Here is a 20,922-nt window from a genome sequence, read left to right as displayed (position 1 = left end):
CTCATGTAATTTCTCCTTTAGGAATTTGGATGCTTTGTCATTTGGTGCACATTTGTTTGGTACTTTTATATATTTTTAAATTTTTATCTTCTGTCTTAGAATCAATACTGGGTATTGGTTTCAAGGCAGGAAGAGTGGTAAGGACTAGGTAATGACAGTTAAGTGACTTGCTCAGGGTCACACAGGTAGGAATTATCTGGGGTCAAACTTGAACCCAGGACCTCTTGTCCAGTTGGTTGCCTCCTGCATTGATACTGTTTTGTTGTCTGTAGTACCTTTTATCAGGGTGTAATTAAAAGCATCATTCTTAACAATTTTGATTGGTTTCACAAAAATAATAACTTTAGCCACATTTTGGAGGAGATGGGAGTTGGAAAAGAGTTTATTCCAAAGGAACAATATTAGGGACAAGTTAAAGGGTATTTGTGGTTTACTCTTGGGTACAGCATTTGGGATGGCAAAAGGTTGAGGGAAGTTCTGGGCTCAAGGCCAGCAGAGTTGGAATGGATAATTCTGGGGATTCTGGTTTGGTCAAGGGTTTCTAAGGGTCAAGGGTTTCTACTCTAAAGAGTAGAGTGCCCAAATATTAAAAGGAGAGGACTTAGACCCAAGAAAATGTGGGTTGGCTCTGGTATTGGGTGGGGAATAGAAAATTCCAGGGAATATACCTTCAAAAGAAGATGTCCCTGGCTAGAATTATTTTTTTAAACTTTTAAAATGGAAATTTTACATTTTAAAAAAATCAGTAAGAATCCACAATCCACTTTCTCCTCCATTGAGACTGAAAGAAAAATGAAATTCCTTTTACAAACATGTAGTCAAGCAAACAAACAAACAAACAAATTGTGCATATCTCATTTTGCACTCTGAGTCTCCCATTTTTCTCAGGAATCATGCTTAAATCTCTAGTCCTCTGGAATCGTGGCTGGTCACTATGCTGATCAGAAATCCTAAATCCCTCAAAGTTGTCTTTAATATTGTCATCACTGTAGAATTTGTTCTGCTGGGTCTGCTCACCCTACTCTGGATCAGTTTTTACAAGCATTCTCAGTTCTGAAATCATCCTCCTGATCATTTCCTATAGCACAATAGTATTGTATCACATTTATATACCCAAACCTTTTCATCCATGTCCAGGTGGTGGGCACTCCTTCAGATTCCTCTTATTTACCACCTCAAAAAGAGCTATATTTTTGGACTTTCTTGGAGTTTATTTTGCTTTGGACTAAACTCTTTACCTTCTAATTCGTTCTTCTCCCTCTTATTTTCCTGTTTAATTAAGTATATTACCATACCCAATTCTGGGTGTATACTTCCCTCCTTTTACCTGAACTGGTCAAAGGTCAGAGGTTCCACTGTCAGCAGCTCTTCCTGTCCTTATTTGTAAAGACTTCTCCTTGGGTACCTCAAATGAGATAATTTCCCCTAACCTTCTTTCCTCTCCCCCTGCTGTGTATTTTAATTCCTTTTAATTCCCTCTCTCCATTCTTCTATTACCTTCATTCAGGCCTTCCCAGGACTTCTGTTTTATTAGACTCACACTGTGATCCTTAATGATCAGAGTTCAGAGGGGACATGGGCATCATCTCCCCATAGTAGAAGGTAAATGTAAATAGTTTGTCCTTGTTTAGTGTAAACCTCAAATTTCCTTAGACTTATAAATGTTGGAAATTTCACCATTGGGATATTTCATACTTGGAAAATTTCTTACTGATAGTCTATTGGAATGGGAACCCCATTGGCATGGGAGGTTCCTTCTCTTCCCTTCTTAAGATTACTTTAGGACAGAAACCCTTTGCTGAACAATGGAAAGGACTTTGACCTATGCTTAAGCATAGAACAGGAATTTCTTTGAGTCTTGATTGATTTTAGAATTGATACAATGGAGATACTTGGAATAAATCTCCACCCTATTCAGTCCTAATAGGATTGAGTAAGGGCTGCAGCCTAGATCAAAATTTAATTATTCCAATCTCTACCCTACTCAGGTTAACAGGATTTAGAAAGGGCTGTAGCAAAGGAGTAAAGATTTAATCATTTGAAAATATGACCTTCAACAGACATGTGCAAAAGCCAGAAACCTCTGGGCGGTCCTGGGTTAAGCTAGAGCCTCCACTGGCACAGGGAAATTGATGAACAGTGATTGGTAGATGGGAGAACTGAGGGGAGGGGGAGAGTTGGTCGGTGTGGTTCCTGTGGGCTCTGAGAAGGCTTGCTCTGAAGGAAGCTGAAGGTGGGGGCCTCTGAGACTGTTTCTCCATTTTGGACACGTGAGTAATAGGGACTGATCTCTTTTCTTTGCCCCAGCTATCTAAGGGCTTGGGCCTTTTGGCCCAGCCTAAACAGAAGGGGTATTTAAGCCCTATTCCCTTCTCTCCCTTTTTCTCTCTCTCTATCTCTAATTCCTTTCTTACTCCTATTGTAATTAAACTCCAAAAAAGGCTGACGGCTGACTTGAGTTTTTCATTTAGGAATTACATAGCTGATTCCTTGGCGACCTTAAATTAATATATATCAGTCTTTTAAAGTGATTCCCTTGTTACATTAGTCCCTTATGAGTGTGCATTCATTTTTGCCTTTTTATGGTTCTTCTAACTTTTGTGGTTGAACTTCAAAATTTGCAAGCAGGTTTTTTTTCCCCCAATCAGGAATCCTTGTAAGTCCACTTCATGAAATTAATTCCCCCCCCCCTTGTAGGAATTTATTAAGTTTTTCTGAGCAAGTTATTCTAGGCTGTAAGTCTATTATCTTTGGCTTCTGGAATAGTATATTCCAAGTTTTCTGCTTCTTCAAAGTGATGGTGTGAATCTTGAAATTTCTCAGACTTGTGAATGTTAAAAAATTCCCCATTGGGGAATTGTTTATTGGGACAATTCCCTATTGGAACTATTCCCCATTTTAAACAATGAAGCTACTTAGATCTAACATGTGAGAACTCTACTTAGATCAGAAATGGGAAGACCTCTACTCCACCAGTACTTAAGACTGCTTTAGGGGAGAAAACTCCTTGCTATGGGAGGACCTCTACTCCACCAGTACTTAAGACTGCTTTAGGGAAGAAAACTCCTTGTAGAACAATGAAAAGTACTTAAACCCATACTTATAATAAGGCAAAAAGGGCGCTAAGTACCTATAAAGGTCAAGCAACTTGTGAATTTACAAGGAACAAAGAACTGGGAAACTTACTCAGAGCTTTCCTGGTGTGAATTACTCAAAAATCCACACATGCCTTCTTAGGTGTGGACTAAGAATGGTCTGTCCTTTGAAAAACGTCTACTGTGATTGGTGGATGTAAGAATTTAGGGGAGGTGACATAGGAGAAAACCCCCTATATAAGAGATTCTCTTGAGAAAGAAAGCTCTTGAGAGACAGGCTCTAAGGAGGATCTCTTGAGAAGGAATTTCTTGAAGGACAATCTCTAAGGAGGTCTCTCAAGGGAGGAGGACTCTGGCTGGAACTCATTCTGAGGAGACTCTGTCCCTCTGAATCCTTGCTTGGATAAATCTTGTGGTGAGTGATAAAGGACTGACTGATTCTTTCTCTTAAGGGCTTAGGTCTGGGTTGGCCAGGGCTGTCCTGGGCTGTCCTATTCTTTTCTCATTTATTTCCTTTCTCTCTCTCTCTTTCTTTAATTCCTCATTGTATTATTAAAGTCTCTATAAAACCCAGTTGACTTGGGCATATTCATAATCGGGAATATTTCCCTGGCGACCACCTTATATTTGATTTTAAACAAGACACTGTAGTGAAAACATATTTTCTGTGGTCACAATTTACTCACCCACTCTTATACCTATCACAATTTATATCTTCCACTATTTAACTCACTACAGTTTACAACCTCAACCATTTTAACTCTCACAGTTTATGGCTCCCACTCTTTTAAATGCCATAGTTTAGCTCTTTTAAATATAACAATGGCTGGTTAATTGTGTGTAATATTGTCTGTGACTCCTTTAGACTTGACTCCTTCCTGGCTGCTTGAAATATTTTTACTTTGATCTGGAGCCTTTGGATTTTGGTTATCATGTTCCTGGGAGTATTAATTTTGGAGTTTCTTACTGGAGGTGATGGACGGATTCTTTCCATTTCCACACTGCCTCTGCCTGGCTAGGATTGGGTTGAATTAGGACCAATAGGTGCCTTAGTGGGAAACTGAACTGGTCTCTAGCAATTAGACTTATGGCAAATGTCATAGGAGACTTTGTAATGCATAAGGTCAGGGCAGTGATGGCGAACCTATGGCACAGGTATCAAAGATGGCATTCAGGGTACTCTCTGTGGGCACGTGCTACCCCCTCCCATTACTAGAAAAGTAGAGGGACTTGGGAGGAGCTGTTCCTCACCCCTTCTTCACAATGACATTTTTTTCATATCTCCCACCCCTCTGGCCAATAGCCCAATGGGAGTGCTTTCTCCTCCCCTGGGTTGGGTAAGGGGTGGGATTGGGCATACTCAGGATGTGGTGATGGGGAGGGGCATGGCACTAGGTCTGGGGGGTGGGGCAGGGGTAGGTCTGGCACTCTAGCTCTAAAAGGTTCATCATCATTGGTTAGGGTTTGTGATGTTACAAAACTTAATGTGGGCATGCACCTATGTATGCAGGAGTGTAGAACCCAATAACTTCATGGAGATAGGCTTTTAGGATTCTGATTTAGGTATCAGGGATACCTTTGCCCCAACTCTGTGGCTAGGAAAGCACTGGGGACTTCTCCAAATCCATCCTGTAGGGACCCGGTACAGCAGGCTGGAAGGTGGTTAGGGTAGGATAAACGTTTTGGGGAGGCCTTCTAGCAGAGTCATTGCTTGCATCCCCTCCCCGCCAAGATACACAGACAGTCATCCCCATTTGTGGTCTGGCCCTATTTCTCCTTTCTGTCCAAGGCCTAGGAACTGGCTTGCTATTGCCCCTTTCTCTTGTCACCCTCTTTTATTTGGGATCTCTTTCTCCACACCTCCCCATGAAGCAAACACTCAGAAGACTTATATCTGAGACTTTTCAAATGGACCTTGGGAGCCTGTTCTAGCAAGGAAGCGCAGCTACTGCTATACCAAAGGTTGCCCTCTTCAACCAGTGTCCAGTTTCGGGAGGGACACACATGTAGTGGTGAGGGAGAAAGGGGACACCCACCTAGCCAGCCAGATCAGCCGAATCAACCTTGATGATCAGTGGAGTGACAGGAGTCGCAGCCAGGTCATCCTCACATCCTTTCAGAGACTTTAAAAAACGATTTTTGTGATGGGTTATTCTAGTCAGCTGGTCAGAAACCCTGAGGGAGGGGTCAGGTGACTCCTCCTGTCCTGGCTTTCTAGGTACCCGGAAATGGTGCAAATAGCTGGAGCCAATTAAGTTCCTAGGATGGTTTCAGCATTTCTTTTAGAAATCCTTACCTTTCCTCTTAGAATCAATACTGTGTATTGGTTCCAAGGCAGAAGGGAGGTAAGGAGTAGGCAATGGGGGTTAAATGACTTGCCCAGAGTCACACAGCTAGGAAGTGTCTGTGGCCAGATTTGAACCTCTCTCTATGCACTGATCCACCCAACCGCCCCCGGTTTCGATACTTTTTAGGAAAAACAAACCTAGCCTTCATGTGGATTGAGGCCATGGAAAAAACTGGCTAAGATTTCTCTAAGAAAGCTTGCTCCAGTGGCAACATCCAAAAGAACCGGTCCAGGACTCTGTATGCTCTTATGGCGGGATGAGTCAGCTCCCGGCCCAGGCCTGGAGAGTTCAGGCTTCCCCGCCGCTGGGAAATTACAAGAGTTCTTTTACCTAGTCCAAGCTCCGCAGGCAAGCACAGGTCCAGCCAGTCGGCGCTCGCATTTTATCAGGGTTTCTTTGGGACCCTGAGACACGGGAGAACCAAAGATGAGGGATCACCCAGAAGGCCATGCACAAGCGCGAGGCGGCGCCGCAGCGGTAATCAACGAACAATTCCGAAGAGCGCCGGGCTCCTAGGGAGGGCGCGAATGCAGACCTAGTCCTTGGAGGGAGATCAGTGAAACCACAGAACCAATTAGATTGAAGAAAATGGGGGATGAAGAATTCAGGCTGGCGGGTGAAATTCAGGACTGGGGCTGCAGAAGCGGCCCTGGGAGCGTGGGCCAGACTCGCGTTTACTCTCTCTTCGTATTTCCTTTCTAGATTCCGGGCCTCACGTTCCCAGGGGGGACGATGGAAAGAGTGGTGGAGCTGGGTTCAAATTTTGACTCAGCCACAGAGCCTCAGTTTCTCGTTCATGTAACAAAGAGCCTGGATTTGAGGGCCCCTGAGGTCCCACAGTCCCAGTCCCGCCCCCTTCTAGTCCTGAGGCGAAGCGAGATGGGGGGAGGGGGGGGAGGGGACACTTTCCCAGGGACTTGAAGGCTGAGGCCAGAGGCCAGTCTCTAGCCGCAGTTTTAGGTCAGAAAGGGAAGTTCCGGTCTTTTCTCCCTTCCCCCCTTGCTTCCCCAGTTCTGAGCCCAGATAAGCCTTTCCAGAATGGTGAAACCTTAATCGTCACTTCAAAGACGGGGACCGAGACCTTTACAGCTAGAAATCAAACTAGTCCTGCAGAGAAATTGTTTACAGGTGAAACTGAGGCCAGAGATAGCGTGAGCTCGTTCTGCCCCCTGGCGGCCATCACAGGGATCTGTCTTCATTGCCCTGCTGTGTTCTCCATCTCCCTTTCCCCCTATATTTGAATTCTTTCTAATGAATAATACAACTCCACACCTGGCAATGTCTATTTCCCGCCTTGAGTTTTTCTCTGTTGCTTACACCTTCTGATATGGCCATTTTCGAAATCTCAGGTCTTCATCTCCGGTATTTTGTTCTTTTAAATCTGCAAAAGCTTTTCTGCTGTTTCCTCCTTCCCCAGTTTGTCTGCTTTTCTTCAAGCACCAGTATTTAAAAACCATTAAAAATATTTCATTTACTTATTGTAACACTAGTGGTTGTAGTCCTTTTCATGGCAAATGCTCTGTATTTCAGTTCCATATGCATCAGCTAGGTTCCACGGGCTAACCTGGGAATTTCTCCAGACCCTTTAATTCTGTTTCCATAGGAAAATGTATTTTTAAGTGCTAAAATGTTAAAGGACTTCCCTGAGGTTACAGAGATAAATCTGTGGCAGAGTCCATGTCTCCTGACTCTTAATCTTCCCATGTAATGCTTAGTGGCTTATCATCCTTCTTTCCTTGCTGTCCCAACTTGCATAACATCCCAATGACCAATGAGGCCTGTATTTGGACCTTCTTTGCTGGCCTTTCACCTTGCTGATAAAAACAACAAAAAGCAAAAAACATTTGTTGTTTCTTTGATCCACCTGGGGTCCCCAGGGCAGTAGCTCTCCTTCCAGTTTTCTGTTTATCAAGGTGACAGCTAAGCTAATAATGGAATCCATGTCAACCCCACATGGGCAACAATGAGTCAGTTTAATCCAAGTTTTCCATCCTTCCCCTCTCCCCCCATTGTCCTCCACTGTGGGTACTTTAAGAGGCTTCCTGAAAAACAACTCGACTTTTTTGTGGTCTAATCTTGTAGGATGACTGGGGGTATATTTCTGGCCAAGTAGAAGAAAGCCAATTGAGAATCCTACTCTAGGTTAAGTGGGGGGTCTTACATTTAATATTACGTAATCATGTTGATTATGAATAGAAAAATAAAAGAATAATATTCTCTTCAACTTAAGTTCAATATTATTGGGTTGGATCTACTTACTTTCATTAAATAAGATAAATATTTAATAATAAAATATTTCATAAAATAAAAATTTTCATAAAATAGTGCTAATATCAGTCTCCTAGGAGATGTTGTGGAGATTAATACAAGAATGTGACTTCTGGGAGAAACTGTTGAGATTCAGAAAATTTTCAACTACAAATGACTGGAATGAATGCCTGGGAAAGGAATGCTTAAAAAAAAAATTCCTGTGCTTTCTAAGTATCAATTCTTTTTGTCCCCCTTTCCCCCCTTACCTTCCATCTTAGAATCAATACTATATATTGGTTCCAAGACAGAAGAACAGTAAGGGCTAGGCAATGGGGGTTAAGTGACTGGCCCAGGGCCACACAGCTAGGAAGTATCTGAGATCAAATCTGAACCCAGCACCTCCCATCTCTAGACCTGGCTCTCTATCCATGGATCCACCTAAGGGTTCTAGAGGGATCTAATATCTAAGACATAGGAGCTGCTAGGGCTTGGCAATTGGGGTTGATTTACCCAAGGTCACACAGCTAGGAAGTGTCTAACATCAGATTTTAATTCAGATCCTCCCAACCCCAGGCTTCTATCCACTGCGCTACCCAGCTGCCCCAAGAGAAATGTTCTCCTATGGGCTCCTCAAGCCCAGCAGCCACCACCACCACGGCTTAGAATTGCTGCTCTGTGGCCTTCTGTGAAGATGGGATAATAATTTCATGGAGCCAGTTTAGGATACAATAATCACTATAATTATATCTATTTTTGTCTAAAGAAATGTATCTCCTACAAATGTAATCTTTGGCCTGGAAGGGATGTTAGGAATTTAGGGAAGCCCATTCTCCTTGAGTTTAACATCATGCTAGATTCTTGGGCACTTGAAGGCAGAGAGCTGGGAGGAATCCACAAGCTCACCGAGCTGAACCTCACACTAATGAGGAAAAAAGTAAAATGGCTGAGGCAGAATTCCAACTCGGGGTCCTCTCACTCAAAATTCAGTGCTTCTTTTACAGGAATCCAGTGATAATCCATATGATCATATTCCATTTTGCATTAAAGCTCTCACTTCCTTTTCCCCCTAGACTGTAAGTTTCTTAAGAAAGGGATCATCCTCATCTGTGTATCCCTTCGGGCCTAGTGCAGTTCCCTTTCCCTATCAAATGCCTATTAAATGTTTGTTGAAATGAACCCCTTTATTGCCATCTTGCACTGGAAGAAGGTCATGGGAGACACTTATTAGCTGTGTGATCTTGGGCTTTTTTCATCTGTAAAAATACAGGGGTTGGACTTCATGTCTTGGGGCTTGTCTTTACAGTTTCCCAAACCAATGAAAGAGGGACTGTGCAAAACCTCCTTTTCACTCCCTTCCCCCAATCTAAGCTGCTTTGAATTAGCTCCTACATTATCATCTTTATTGTGTCAGCAATGGGAAGATGAGAGTATGGGTGGGAGGGAAAACAGGAACTTTTAAATCTTATTTCTACATCAAGCACTTCTGCTGTCAATAATATATTAAGTCTCAGGGCAATTGGGTAGCTTGGTGATAAAGAGCCAGGCCTAGAGATGAAGTCTTGAGTTCAAATGCTGAATATTTAAGAGGCATTTGAAACATAAAATATAAAAACAAAACCCCAAACCCAGACCTGAAGAGGATTCTCAAATACCTAAAACAACAGAAATGCACAAGTGAATTGCAGCCAAGCATAGTAGCCAATGTCAGCAACAGTAAGAAACTTCCTTTTAAATGTGTACAAGGAGACAAGAGTGAAGGTGGGCTTCCTATGGAGGATAACATAGAAGAGGTGGGCCTGAGGGCCCTGTGGACAGAGCTGGGGATATCCTACCTACGGGTGAATCACTTTGTTTTTGTGGAAGTCTATTACAATGTAGGTGGGTATGTGAAAGTTGGGGAGGTAGAAGCAGAAAAGAATTAGAGAACTTTTGGGAAATAAAATGACATTTTAGAATTGATGTGAGACAATGAGGTGGCTCAGTGGATAGAGCACCATACATACTCAGGAGATGAGAGGTCCTGGGTTCAAATCTGATCTCAGACACTTCCTAGCTATGTGACCCTGGGGGAGTCACTTAACCCATTGCCTAGTTCTGACCACTCTTCTGCCTTGGAACCAATACACAGTACTGATTTTGAGATGGAAGATAAGGATTAAAAAAAATTAAGTATTAAATATCAAAGAGCATCATGTCCATTACATATATCCCATTAACACCATGTTTCAGGAGACAATAGAGCTACCAGACATTTTTTCCTTAAATTTTTTTCCTTTTTTAAAATTTAGAATATTTCCCCATAGTTACATGATTCATGATCCTTTTCCGTCTTTCCCTCCCTTCCTCCCAGAACTAACAAGCAATTCCATTGGGTTATCCATGTATCATTGTTCAAAACCTATTTCCATGTTATTCATATTTGCAGTAAAGTGATCTTTTAACATCAAAACCCATCATATCCACATTGAGCTCTGGATGTGGATAGTGTTCTTTCTATAAATTCTTCTGGATTGTCCTGGATCACTGCATTGCCACTAATGGAGAAGCCCATTACATTCGATTGAACCACAGTATATCAGTCTGAGTATAATGTTCTCCTGGAGGTTGTTCCAGTTCACATGGAATTCCTCCACTTTACTATTCCTTTGAGCACAATAGTATTCCATCACCAACAGTTACCACAATTTGTTCAGCCATTCCCCAATTGAAGGGCATCCCCTCATTTTCCAATTTTTGGCCACCACAAAGAGTGCAGCTATGAATATTCTTGTACAAGTCTTTTTCCTTATGATCTCTTTGGGGTACAAGCCCAGCAGTGCTGTGGCTAGATCAAAGGGCAGACAGTCTTTTAGTGCCCTTTGGGCATAGTTCCAAATTGCCCTCCAGAATGGTTGGATCAATTCACAACTCCACCAGCAACGAATTAGTGTCCCCACTTCGCCACATCCCCTCCAGCATTCATTACTTTCTGTTGCTGTCATGTTAGTCAATCTGCTAGGTGTGAGGAGATACTTCAGAGTTGTTTTGATTTGCATTTCTCTGATTATAAGAGATTTAGAACACTTTTTCATGTGCTTATTAATAGTTTTGATTTCTTTGACTGAAAATTGCCTATTCATGTCCCTTGCCCATTTATCAATTGGAGAATGGCTTGATTTTTTTGTATAATTGATTTAGCTCTTTGTAAATTTGAGTAATTAGATCTTTGTCAGAGGTTTTTATTATGAAGATTGTTTCCCAATTTGTTGCTTCCCTTCTAATTTTGGTTGCATTGGTTTTGTCTGTACAAAACCTTTTTAATTTGATGTAATCAAACTTATTTATTTTATATTTTGTGACTCTTTCTAAGTCTTGCTTGGTTTTAAAATCTTTCCCTTCCCAAAGGTCTGACATGCATACTATTCTGTGTTCAGCTAATTTATTTATAGTTTTCTTCTATATTATGTTCAAGTCATTCACTCATTCTGAGTTTATCTTGGTGTAGAGTGAGAGATATTGATCCAAACCCAATCTCTCCCATATTGTCTTCCAATTTTCTCAGCAGTTTTTATCAAATAGTGGATTTTGGTCCCAAAAGCTGGGATCTTTGGGCTTGTCATAGACTACCTTGCTGAGGTCACTTACCCCAAGTCTATTCCACTGATCCTCCTTTCTGTCTCTCAGCCAGTACCATATTGTTTTGATGATCACTGCTTTATAGTATAGTTTAAGATCTGGTACTATTTTCCCTTTAATTTTTGCAGTTCCCAAAATATGAACATGGATTTCCTGGGGAATTTGCAAAGGAGTTCCTGCTACTAGAAAGAAGTATAGGGGGCAGCTGGGTGGCTCAGTGGATTGAGAGGAGGTCCTAGGTTCAAATCTGGCCTCAGACACTTCCCAGCTGTGTGACCCTGGGCAAGTCATTTGACCCCCATTGCCTAGCCCTTACCACTCTTCTGCCTTGGAGCCAATACATAGTATTGGCTCCAAGACAGAAGGTAAGAGTTAAAAAAAAGGAAAAGCTAAGAAGAGGAGGCTCTTGTTTGTTTTCCTCTATCTAGAAACAGAATGAATAAAGGCTGTGGCTAAATCCTTAAAGGTGCCAGCTGCTGGGCCTGAGGCAGGACTCTGGGCAGACAAAGAAGAACTCCAGGAGACACTGTGACAATGAGGGATCACAAGGAGCCAGGAACAAGGACAAGCATGGGGTGCTGGCATGACAGTTAAACAACAGAGAAGCAGCAGCTGCCAGAAACTGGTGCTCTCATTAAGACATTGGATCATCTCCAATTATTTCAAGAGATGATGGTAAATCCTGTTAAGATTAAAATTTAGTTTCTCTGCTAAAAGTATTATATTTTTAGAGGTTTATTAAAGATTAAGAAATAAAGAAAATATAAAATAAGAAAGCACGTGCAACCTACATTTTGCCGGCTAGGTAGAGAGCTGCCTGTCCCTAGAAGCGGAAGCCGAGAGAGAGAGAGAGAGAGAGAGAGAGAGAGAGAGAGAGAGAGAGAGAGAGAGAGAGAGAGAGATCCGCATGTACAGTCAGTTTAAATATTCCCCCCTTTTTTTTCTCAGCCCAGGTGAGGACTCAGGGAGATTAGAGGGAATTCTGGGAGCTACCAAAAAGTTCCAAGGACTTCTGGGAATTGAAGTCTGGGGTTCAAATCTCCATTTTTACAATCCTTAAAATGAATTTGTTTAATTAAACATGCTTCAGGAGCCCTTTTACAAAGGATGCCCAAGGACCAGACAGTGTCACCAAGTCAAATGAATCAGGACAGAGTGATACCAGTACTAGTGTAATTTAAATCATGACCCAAGGAGGTAAGGATTCTTATTTTAAAATTTAAAATGTCCATCTGTAAACATCAACAATTGAAAGATATTGCTAGGTTTTATGATAATTTTCCTGGTTAGAAACAATATACAGAAACAACAACTTTTTTTCTTACTTTATGGTCACAGCCAAGATTTTGTCATCTGGGACACTAAGGAAGGGAAAAGGGATGATCTTCGTTCATATCTGTCACTCTGACTTGACTAAAAAATCAGGGTTTAGAACCCACACAATCTACCATTCTAAGAGTTTTTTTCCTTCATTAGAACTGCTTTGTTTGCACAACTGATGCTTTGGTATACACAGAAAAGATGTTTTCTCATGTATATGCATGTGTGTATACATATATGGATGAACACCACATGTATTTATGTATACATATATGTGGCATTTGCAGAGACATGACTCCTTATAATAGAGATTTTCCTAACTTGCCAACAAACCAATATGGCGTAGTGGGAAGAATACTGGATCCTTGAATGAGAAGCCCAGCAGAGGGGTCCTGGCTCTGCCACCTATTTCCTCCTTATTTTGTGATTAGGAATCTTTGGGCTTTAGTTATTTCATTTGGAAAATAGGGGAGTTGGATTAGTTTTTTGTTTTTTAAATAACTGATAACTGTTTGCAATTTTCTATTTTTATTGTGTGCACTGCACACCCCTTTTCCCCATGCAAACAAACAAAATGACTATTTCAAATTAACTCTTACAGTACTACCTTTATTGAATGATATAGAAAATATGAAAATACATAGACCATGAATCTTATTTTTGACATCTTATTGAGGCAGGATCAAGGTCTGAGTGCACTGGCTACTTTTTTTTTTTTTACAAGATATACATTAGGTAAAGACAAAAAATTTTTAAATTCAGTAATGGTAGGACATCTGAAAACAGCTTAAAATCTATTTTTCTAAGATTTGGAGATATAATTTTCTTCTCTATTATACTAAAAGTCATATTTTAACCAAATTATAATCTATAATAAAATATCCATTTATAAATAAACATAATACTTTATCCGCATTTTAGATACAAAATAGTATGGTACTAAAAAGTTGATGAGAACTCAAAACTATTTTTCTGACACTGGGATATTATTATCAATAAAATGTTGGATTGAAGGCACAGGTCAGGTATACTAGACTAATGGAAACAGAAAAATGAAGATAAGGGCCTCCAAAATTTGAATAAAATAACTTTTTTGAACAAAAATTTCAGTAAAAGAAACTTCTATCCCAGCCTAACTCCCCTTCCCCCAACAATGGCTATATTGATATATTTATAACCAATATATCTAGTAGGTCTAGTCCCTGTACATGTGTTTTAGTCTGTGATTTTATGGAATAGGTGACTTTAATGGTTTTTCTTTTTGGCAAATATATTCATAATAATTTTTCTGGACTCAAGTGATTTTCAAGTAATAAAAAGTTACTATAAAAATAGCCGTAAGCCCCTCTGTAGATTGAATGCCATAACCAGATTTTCAATATTGACATATGCCAACTTTATTAATAGAGTAAGTTTAGCATTTTGCACATCACTGTTATGGCTACTGTTATGGCTAGAGAAAGATTTTGTGATCAGATGCAGCTTTTTCGTCTTTGGATATTTCAAGAAAAGTGATATGAAAAGTATGGTTCTAGTATGCGTTGAGCTATGTATTTAGGGATCCTATTGGTAGATTCTTTGGAATTTCTTTGGATTATAGCAAATTGGGAAATTCCTAGATAATCTCAGTCTGGTCTAATATTTCCCTTCAATCTAATGGCTGTAGTAAGAGGGATTATGAGTGAGTTTTCCATGAAGACATGCCACTTTATTGGGCTTCTTTTCAATTCTATTCTCTAGCCAACATCTAAAAAATAATCCATTGGCAAATTTAAGGTTACATGAGCACTACTCTGTACTTACTTCCTGTAATATGTCAAAAGCTAAAAAGGGCCTATAAAATGAAAACAATGGCATCTATATATCATTGTTGCATTTATGTATTATGTATATATTTTTGTTTAATATTTGTTTTTGGTTCACCAAAAATTCTCATGCCCAAACACAACCATGCACAAATACAATGGCCAATCAAAAGATATTTTTCTGAGTGTAATGGAGAGTGTAAAGGTGACCAAGATGAGGATAGTTATGCCAAAAATGGGTAATCTTACTTGAGAATTCTGTAAAATGTCTCCAGAGATGATGAGAGAACATCAGCTGGGGAAGAATTCACTGTCAATCTGTGGTTTCTGCTACATCTTATTATAGTCTTTGGCAATACTAAATTGGACAGATATAGAAGATACCAATGCACATATGGTTTAGAGCTAGGGGCTAGGGACTTTTCTGTGTGCAGTGGTTAGCATTTCTTTAATGTCTATATACACAAGCAATATTTATATTGGATGTCTCTAGTTTATATTATTGTAGTTGTTAATAAGACTTCATAGATATTTGATGCTAGAAGAACATCAAGTGGCCTAAAAAGAGACAGATAGGAGGGCAAATATCAGGGTGTCAAGAAATAGGGAGAGTTTAACTTGTGATCCTGCTTACATATATTAGTGAGTAAGCAGAGAAGAATGATTCTGAAGCGTTAAATCCTGATTATCTTTCCTAGCCTGTTGGACTTGTGGAAATTTGTAAAATGTAATCAGCCAAATAAATCCACTCTCTTTTGCCAAGAGGCACAAATGATAATTGTCTTCCTTACTTAACCATAAAATCATTCCAGAGTCTGTTCAGATAAAAGCTGGCCTTTCCATACTAACAAAAGGCTTGAGGTGAGAAAACTTCACTCGATATGTTTACCACAAACCCATCGAAGTTGCTGATCAGTCCGGAGGTCAGTGAGTTCTTTGATATCTCTCCAGCTACACTGGCAAGCATAGGCTCGTGTGCCTTTCTGCTTTATCATCTTTGCTTTCAACTTGCTGAATTCAGGCATGTTATTCCTACAGTAAAAGAGGCAGATTTTAACATTATGGTACTGTCCAACACTTTCTGTTTTGGTAATCTTGTGAATAAACATTTTTTTAAAGAAGAAATTTAACATTTGTAATTCTCTAACCTTAAAAGTTACTTTGGGAAAAATTAGACAAAAAAGAAAAAGAAAAAGAAAACTGCTCAAATAAAACCTTCATTTCACTGCCTCTAACAAAAGCAGTTATAGTTTGTTCTGGTCCTTGTTCTATGTCTTCAATGGCCATGAGAAGCAAAATCCTCTAGTTCATTTTGCTAGTCAAAGTATAGAAATGCTGATACAATGAACAGAAGAATCACTAACTTTGTAGTTAATGGGACCACAGGATACAGCAAAGGGCCCCAACATGTCTCTGTATCTCTGGCACATGTCTGCATGTGGATACCGGGGAGAAGTATAGGGCTGCAGATCTTGTTTTGGATGACCTCATCATGGGGTCATTTCATAAGCCAGGGTAGGTCTAGAGGCAGCTTGGTTTGGCAAGCAGGTCTGTCTGTATATTAAGCTGGTGTTAGTACTTTTTCATTTGTATCAGGCATTTGCCTAATTCATTCAACTTGGACACACACACACACAGTCAGCATCCTTGATTTCAATAGAATGAGGAACTTCTGGAGTGGAAATTCCTTCTACTAATATAAACTTACAACCCTCTGTCATCCAGTCTCAGAAAATTATCTGGTATTCAGGGACACAAAGTGGTTTTGTCAGCCATAAAACTACAACAAAACAGAGGGAAGACTTTTATATAGGTCTTCCTGACTCCAAGACTGGCCTTCAATTCATTCTGTCACACTGATTTTTAACAACATAACTGCATATTCTAGAATGCTTTTAGTTAGGTTAAAATAATTATATCAATGACAATGACCACCATAGAAATTGTCAGAGAAGGAATGGCAAGGGTAAGGCAAATGAGGTTAAATTATTTGCTTGGGGTCATATGGCTAGGAAGTGTCTGAAGCTAGATTTGAATCCACTTCTGTTGGACTCCAGGACTGGTACTGTATCCTCTGTGCTAACCCTAGTTGCCCCAAAATGTTATTGTGTTTTAATCTCAGATCATTGATTATGATTTTCACAATAAACTGAAGATAGCTTATACGAATAGCCTCTGACAGAAAAAAGTAAATGTCCCAGTGATATCAAAAGGAAAAGTAATATAGATCAAAACTATATGTATTTGCTGCTTACATTGTGGTGTTACACAAATATAATGTGCCCTCTGGTGGTCAAATATAATTAACAAATGTATTATTACATAGCAAATGCCAGTTTAAGAAGAAGAAAAAGAAGCTGGTTAAAGACAATATCCTCTAGTTAATTTACCAACAGTTAATAAGCATTAATATGTTTAATATGTACTTGAAATAGGAGAGGGCTAAGAAATAGAAAGAATGATAAGAGGAATTAATCAAAAAGTTTTTGAAACTCACATTTGCCAATCTTCCATAAAAAAGATTACTCAAATATTTCTTCCTAAGGAATCATATCCTTTAGTTGGGCCTTTTTCTGAGGAGAGGATGTTTAGATCTGTGATTTCATCAGTGTGGGAGGCTCCTGGCCCCCTCTACTGATACAAATGGGCAAGGTCTGTGACTTAATGGTTTTATAAGAATTGCTTGGAATGCTGAGAGGTGAAGTGATTTGCTCATGGTCTGATAGCTAGATAGTGTCAGAGGCAGGATTTGAACTCAGATCTTCCTGAGCTTAGAGGTGAAGCTCTATGCACCATGCCATGCTGACTCTTTATTGGGTTTTGAACTGCATAAATAGCACCTTATTTAGTCATGGGTCTGTGTGGCAAGTCCACAATTTAAACAACAAATTTTGTGCCATTTAGATGTTTTATTACTTAATGACTTTTCTCCATAAGGCAAACAAAACTAACTTCGCAGTGCTTCAATTTAGCTGAATACTAATGGTTACAAAGTCTTCTATAAAACAGAAATGCTAATATGCCTGGCAAAATGAAACACATTTATAAGAAGTTCTGCATGCTCATAATACTAACTCTTTAGTTGCTTCATGTATATATGTCTCAAATGAGTGTGTAATCTCCACCTAGAGTGCAAGAGTGGTATCTATTTCTTTTGATGCCCCCAAAGTATCTAGTACAATGCCAGGCACCCAGGAGGTGCTCAGTGTTGATTTAGCTACAATAAACCCTGTTTTACTCAGCATTCTGTTAAAGCAGAACACTGTATTAACCAGCCCTTCCACATGCCTACAACAGTACAACCACTGATACTCCTTATGACTCTGGGGCACTATATGACCTTTAAGTGTCCAATATATCATCAAAAAAAGATGAAATGACATTTACTTTAGTGGTGAGTTTATTATACTGTATTTTAGGTTTAAAAAATAATTTCTAATTACTGAATTACTATGCTGCTTCTGTAAAAACTTCAAAAGATTTCAGTAGGATACTTCCTCTGTTGGTATAGGTTACAACCTCTTCATAACCTAATAGCCAGTCTTTATAAAGGCTTAAAAAAAGTAATGTCAAGTTGCCACCTTGCTAGTGATAAGTCTCTCTGAGATACTGTTGGTGGCTGGACCTGCAGACCTTAATTCTTAACTGACAGTCTTCAAGAACTGAGGTTACTTGCATGTTGAATGAAGGTATGATTTAGAGATATAGTTCACATAACTGGAGCATCTTATACATTATAAAGTGCCTTCATACATATAATCTTGCTATGTAGTTAAACATTAATCAGAAGTTGCAGGATCAAAGAGTTAGGCATTGTAAAGTAAAAATGCACATAAAGCTTAACAAAAGCCAGTTTTCCTAACCTGTGGGTTGTGGAGTGAACTTGTGTCAACCAGAGAATCATAGGACTTTAAGAGCTGGAAGGGACTTTAGCATCCAGTCTCTACCTGAATCATAAATCCTATATTTAATGCCTCCAATAAGTTATTATACAGCTTCTTCTTAAAGACTTTTGGTAATGTAAAACTTACTACTCATACCAAGGCAGCTTATTCCACTTTTAGATAATTCTAATAATAAGGACAATAAAGTGGATAGAGCACTGGGCCTAGAGCAGGAAGGCTCACATTCCTAGGTTCAAATCTGGCCTCAAAGATACTCACTAGCTGTGTGACCCTGGATAAGTCACTTAATTCTGTGTTAATTTCTCATCTGTAAAATTAAGCAGGAGAAAGAAATGGCAAACTGAGCCAGTATCTTTGACAAGAAAATCCCAAATGGGGTTGTGAACAATCAGACATGACTGCAATGACTGTACAACAACAGGAAGAAAGTTTTTCCTTATGTTGAACTGAAATATCTTTTCCTGAAATTTTTACCCATTGCAATTAGTTCTGTTCTCCAGAAGCAAAGCAGAACATGCCCTTCTTCCAGATTACAGTTCTTCCAATATCTGAAAACACCCTTCTAAATTGTCTCTTCATCAGATGAAATATTCCCAGTTCCTTCAACTAATCTGTGTATAGCATAGATTCAAATCTCCTTACCATCTTGATTACCTTGCTTTCAATACACTTCAGCTTGTTCACATCCCTTCTAAAATATGGCATCCAGAATTGGACAAAATCCCCAATATGTGGTCTGACCAGGGCAGAACTATTACCTTCCCGGCCCTGTTTCTATTAATGCAGCATAAATTCTTTCCACTGCCACATACACAGCTGACTAATAATAAATTTGTTGTTCATTAGAAACTCCCATCTTTTTCATGTGAACTAGTTTTTAGTCATATTCTGTAACTTGTGTAACTGATTAAGGTGAAAGACTTCAGACTTAATCCATATTAAGTTTACTTTTCTTTTTATTTTTTGACCCACTATTTCAGCTTCTTAAAATATTTTAGGATTCCAATTTTGCCAACCAATGCACTAACCATCCACAAATTTGATAAGAATGTAATTTGTGACTTTATTCAAGGCAATGATAAAAATTTTGAACAGAACAGACTTAAAAACAGACCTCAAAATGACATAAATCTATTAAACCAAACTTTTTGAGTCCAATTAGCTCTATGACTACCAGAAACCCTAAGGTCTTGTTGAAATGTAGAAATATTGTGTTCATGGTATCTGTCTAATGTATCAATTCAGTATCACTTTGTAAAAGGGAAATAAAAGTTATTCTGTTACAACTTGTGCTTAATGAACTTACACTGACTCTTAGAGATCAATTATGCCTTTTCCAGGTGCTCAGAAGTCATTTGATTCTTCTAGAATTTTAGTAAACACCACTGGTCTATGGTCTGAAGTGTCCCAAACCCCTTGCTCTGGTTTGAAAATGAAGACATTTGGTTGTTTTCAGTCCTTAAGCCCTCTCCCATTTGTCACATTTCCTCAAAGATCACTGATGGAAGTCCAATAATCATAACAACAAGGTCTTTAGTACTTTAGAATACATTTCATACAAGCATGCATGACTTGAGCTCATCAAGGACAGTTAATACTCTCTAACTATTTCCTTATCTTAGGCTTAAATGTCCTGTTCCATTTACCTGTTCTTTTCAAAGATTATTTTCTAAGGTAAGGAAAACAAAAACGAAATACTAATTGAGTTTTATCTTCTCCATTATTGATAATCAATCTTCCTATGTATGTTGTAAACAGGGCTTTTTTTTTTTTAACCCTTACCTTCTGTCTTGGAGTCAATACTGTGTATTGGTTCCAAGGCAGAAGAGTGGTAAGGGCTAGGCAATGGGGGTCAAGTGACTTGCCCAGGGTCACACAGCTGGGAAGTGTCTGAGGCCAGATTTGAACCTAGGACCTCCCATCTCTAGGCCTGGCTCTCAATCCACTGAGCTACCCAGCTGCCCCCAGTAAACAGGGGGTTTTCATCCTTTAAAAAAAATCTTCTTTTTTTGGCTGACATACGCAAAAGTAATTTTTAATTGTCTTTAATATTTAACATAAGCTCTAGCTCAAACTGGGCTTTGATTATTATCTTTTCTTAGTTTATTTGTATTGGACCTTGCCACCCTACTGTATCCACACTAAATCATTTGACTTTGCTTCCATTTCTTTTGTGCATATGTTCTTTTAAAATATGAGCTCATCAGTAAGATCTCTTTTAAGCCACTTCAGCTCCATCTTCCTTATCAAAATCAGTAGTGAATGTGTCATCAAGATTTTCTTCTGGAATGATTTTCATCCCTCTTGAGCTAAGTTCCTTTTTATGGCCTCAGATCATGGAATCTTACCTATCTGTGAACTTGCTGAAATTTGTACTCCCTAAGTCTAGACTTCCCACCAGACTAAGACCAAGATTTCCCTCATCTCTCACATAAACTAAGATAACAAGGTCACTGCCACACAAGCTTCTTGTCTTTAGTTCAGCAACCAAGTCTTCCTTAATGATCAGAATCAGATCAAGAAGAGTGCTCTATTATAGTCAAGAGTTGCATCTTACCAAGTATTAGGAATATTACTGGAGAAA

General features: G+C 39.3%; 1 protein-coding gene and 1 long non-coding RNA gene across 5 annotated transcripts in view; both read right to left on the bottom strand.

The window, feature by feature from the left end:
- Window positions 1-364: 364 nt before the first annotated feature.
- Window positions 365-8,338, bottom strand: LOC103096306 (uncharacterized). 3 transcript variants are annotated; one of them, XR_008917562.1, is made up of 4 exons: window positions 5,774-8,338; window positions 5,132-5,218; window positions 4,594-4,747; window positions 365-781 (listed from the first exon to the last, which is right to left on the bottom strand). It is a non-coding gene; the product is annotated as an uncharacterized LOC103096306 (long non-coding RNA). The 3 variants fall into 3 exon arrangements; XR_008917561.1 differs by having other exon boundaries at window positions 4,594-5,218; XR_465230.3 differs by lacking the exon at window positions 4,594-4,747 and having other exon boundaries at window positions 5,774-7,736.
- Window positions 8,339-13,216: 4,878 nt separating this feature from the next.
- Window positions 13,217-20,922, bottom strand: part of CFAP418 (cilia and flagella associated protein 418) — a 32,511-nt gene continuing 24,805 nt past the window's right edge. For both annotated transcript variants that reach the window (XM_056823297.1, XM_007488134.3), the window contains exon 7: window positions 13,217-15,465. In XM_056823297.1, coding sequence (XP_056679275.1) covers window positions 15,306-15,465 — 160 coding nt within the window. In that variant the 3' untranslated portion in view covers window positions 13,217-15,305. The remainder of the gene's footprint in view (window positions 15,466-20,922) is intronic.

Source organism: Monodelphis domestica, chromosome 3 (genome assembly GCF_027887165.1).
Source record: "Monodelphis domestica isolate mMonDom1 chromosome 3, mMonDom1.pri, whole genome shotgun sequence".
NCBI lineage: Eukaryota > Metazoa > Chordata > Mammalia > Didelphimorphia > Didelphidae > Monodelphis > Monodelphis domestica.
Note: the sequence above shows the minus strand (reverse complement) of the source record. Positions and strands in the feature narration are given on the sequence as shown.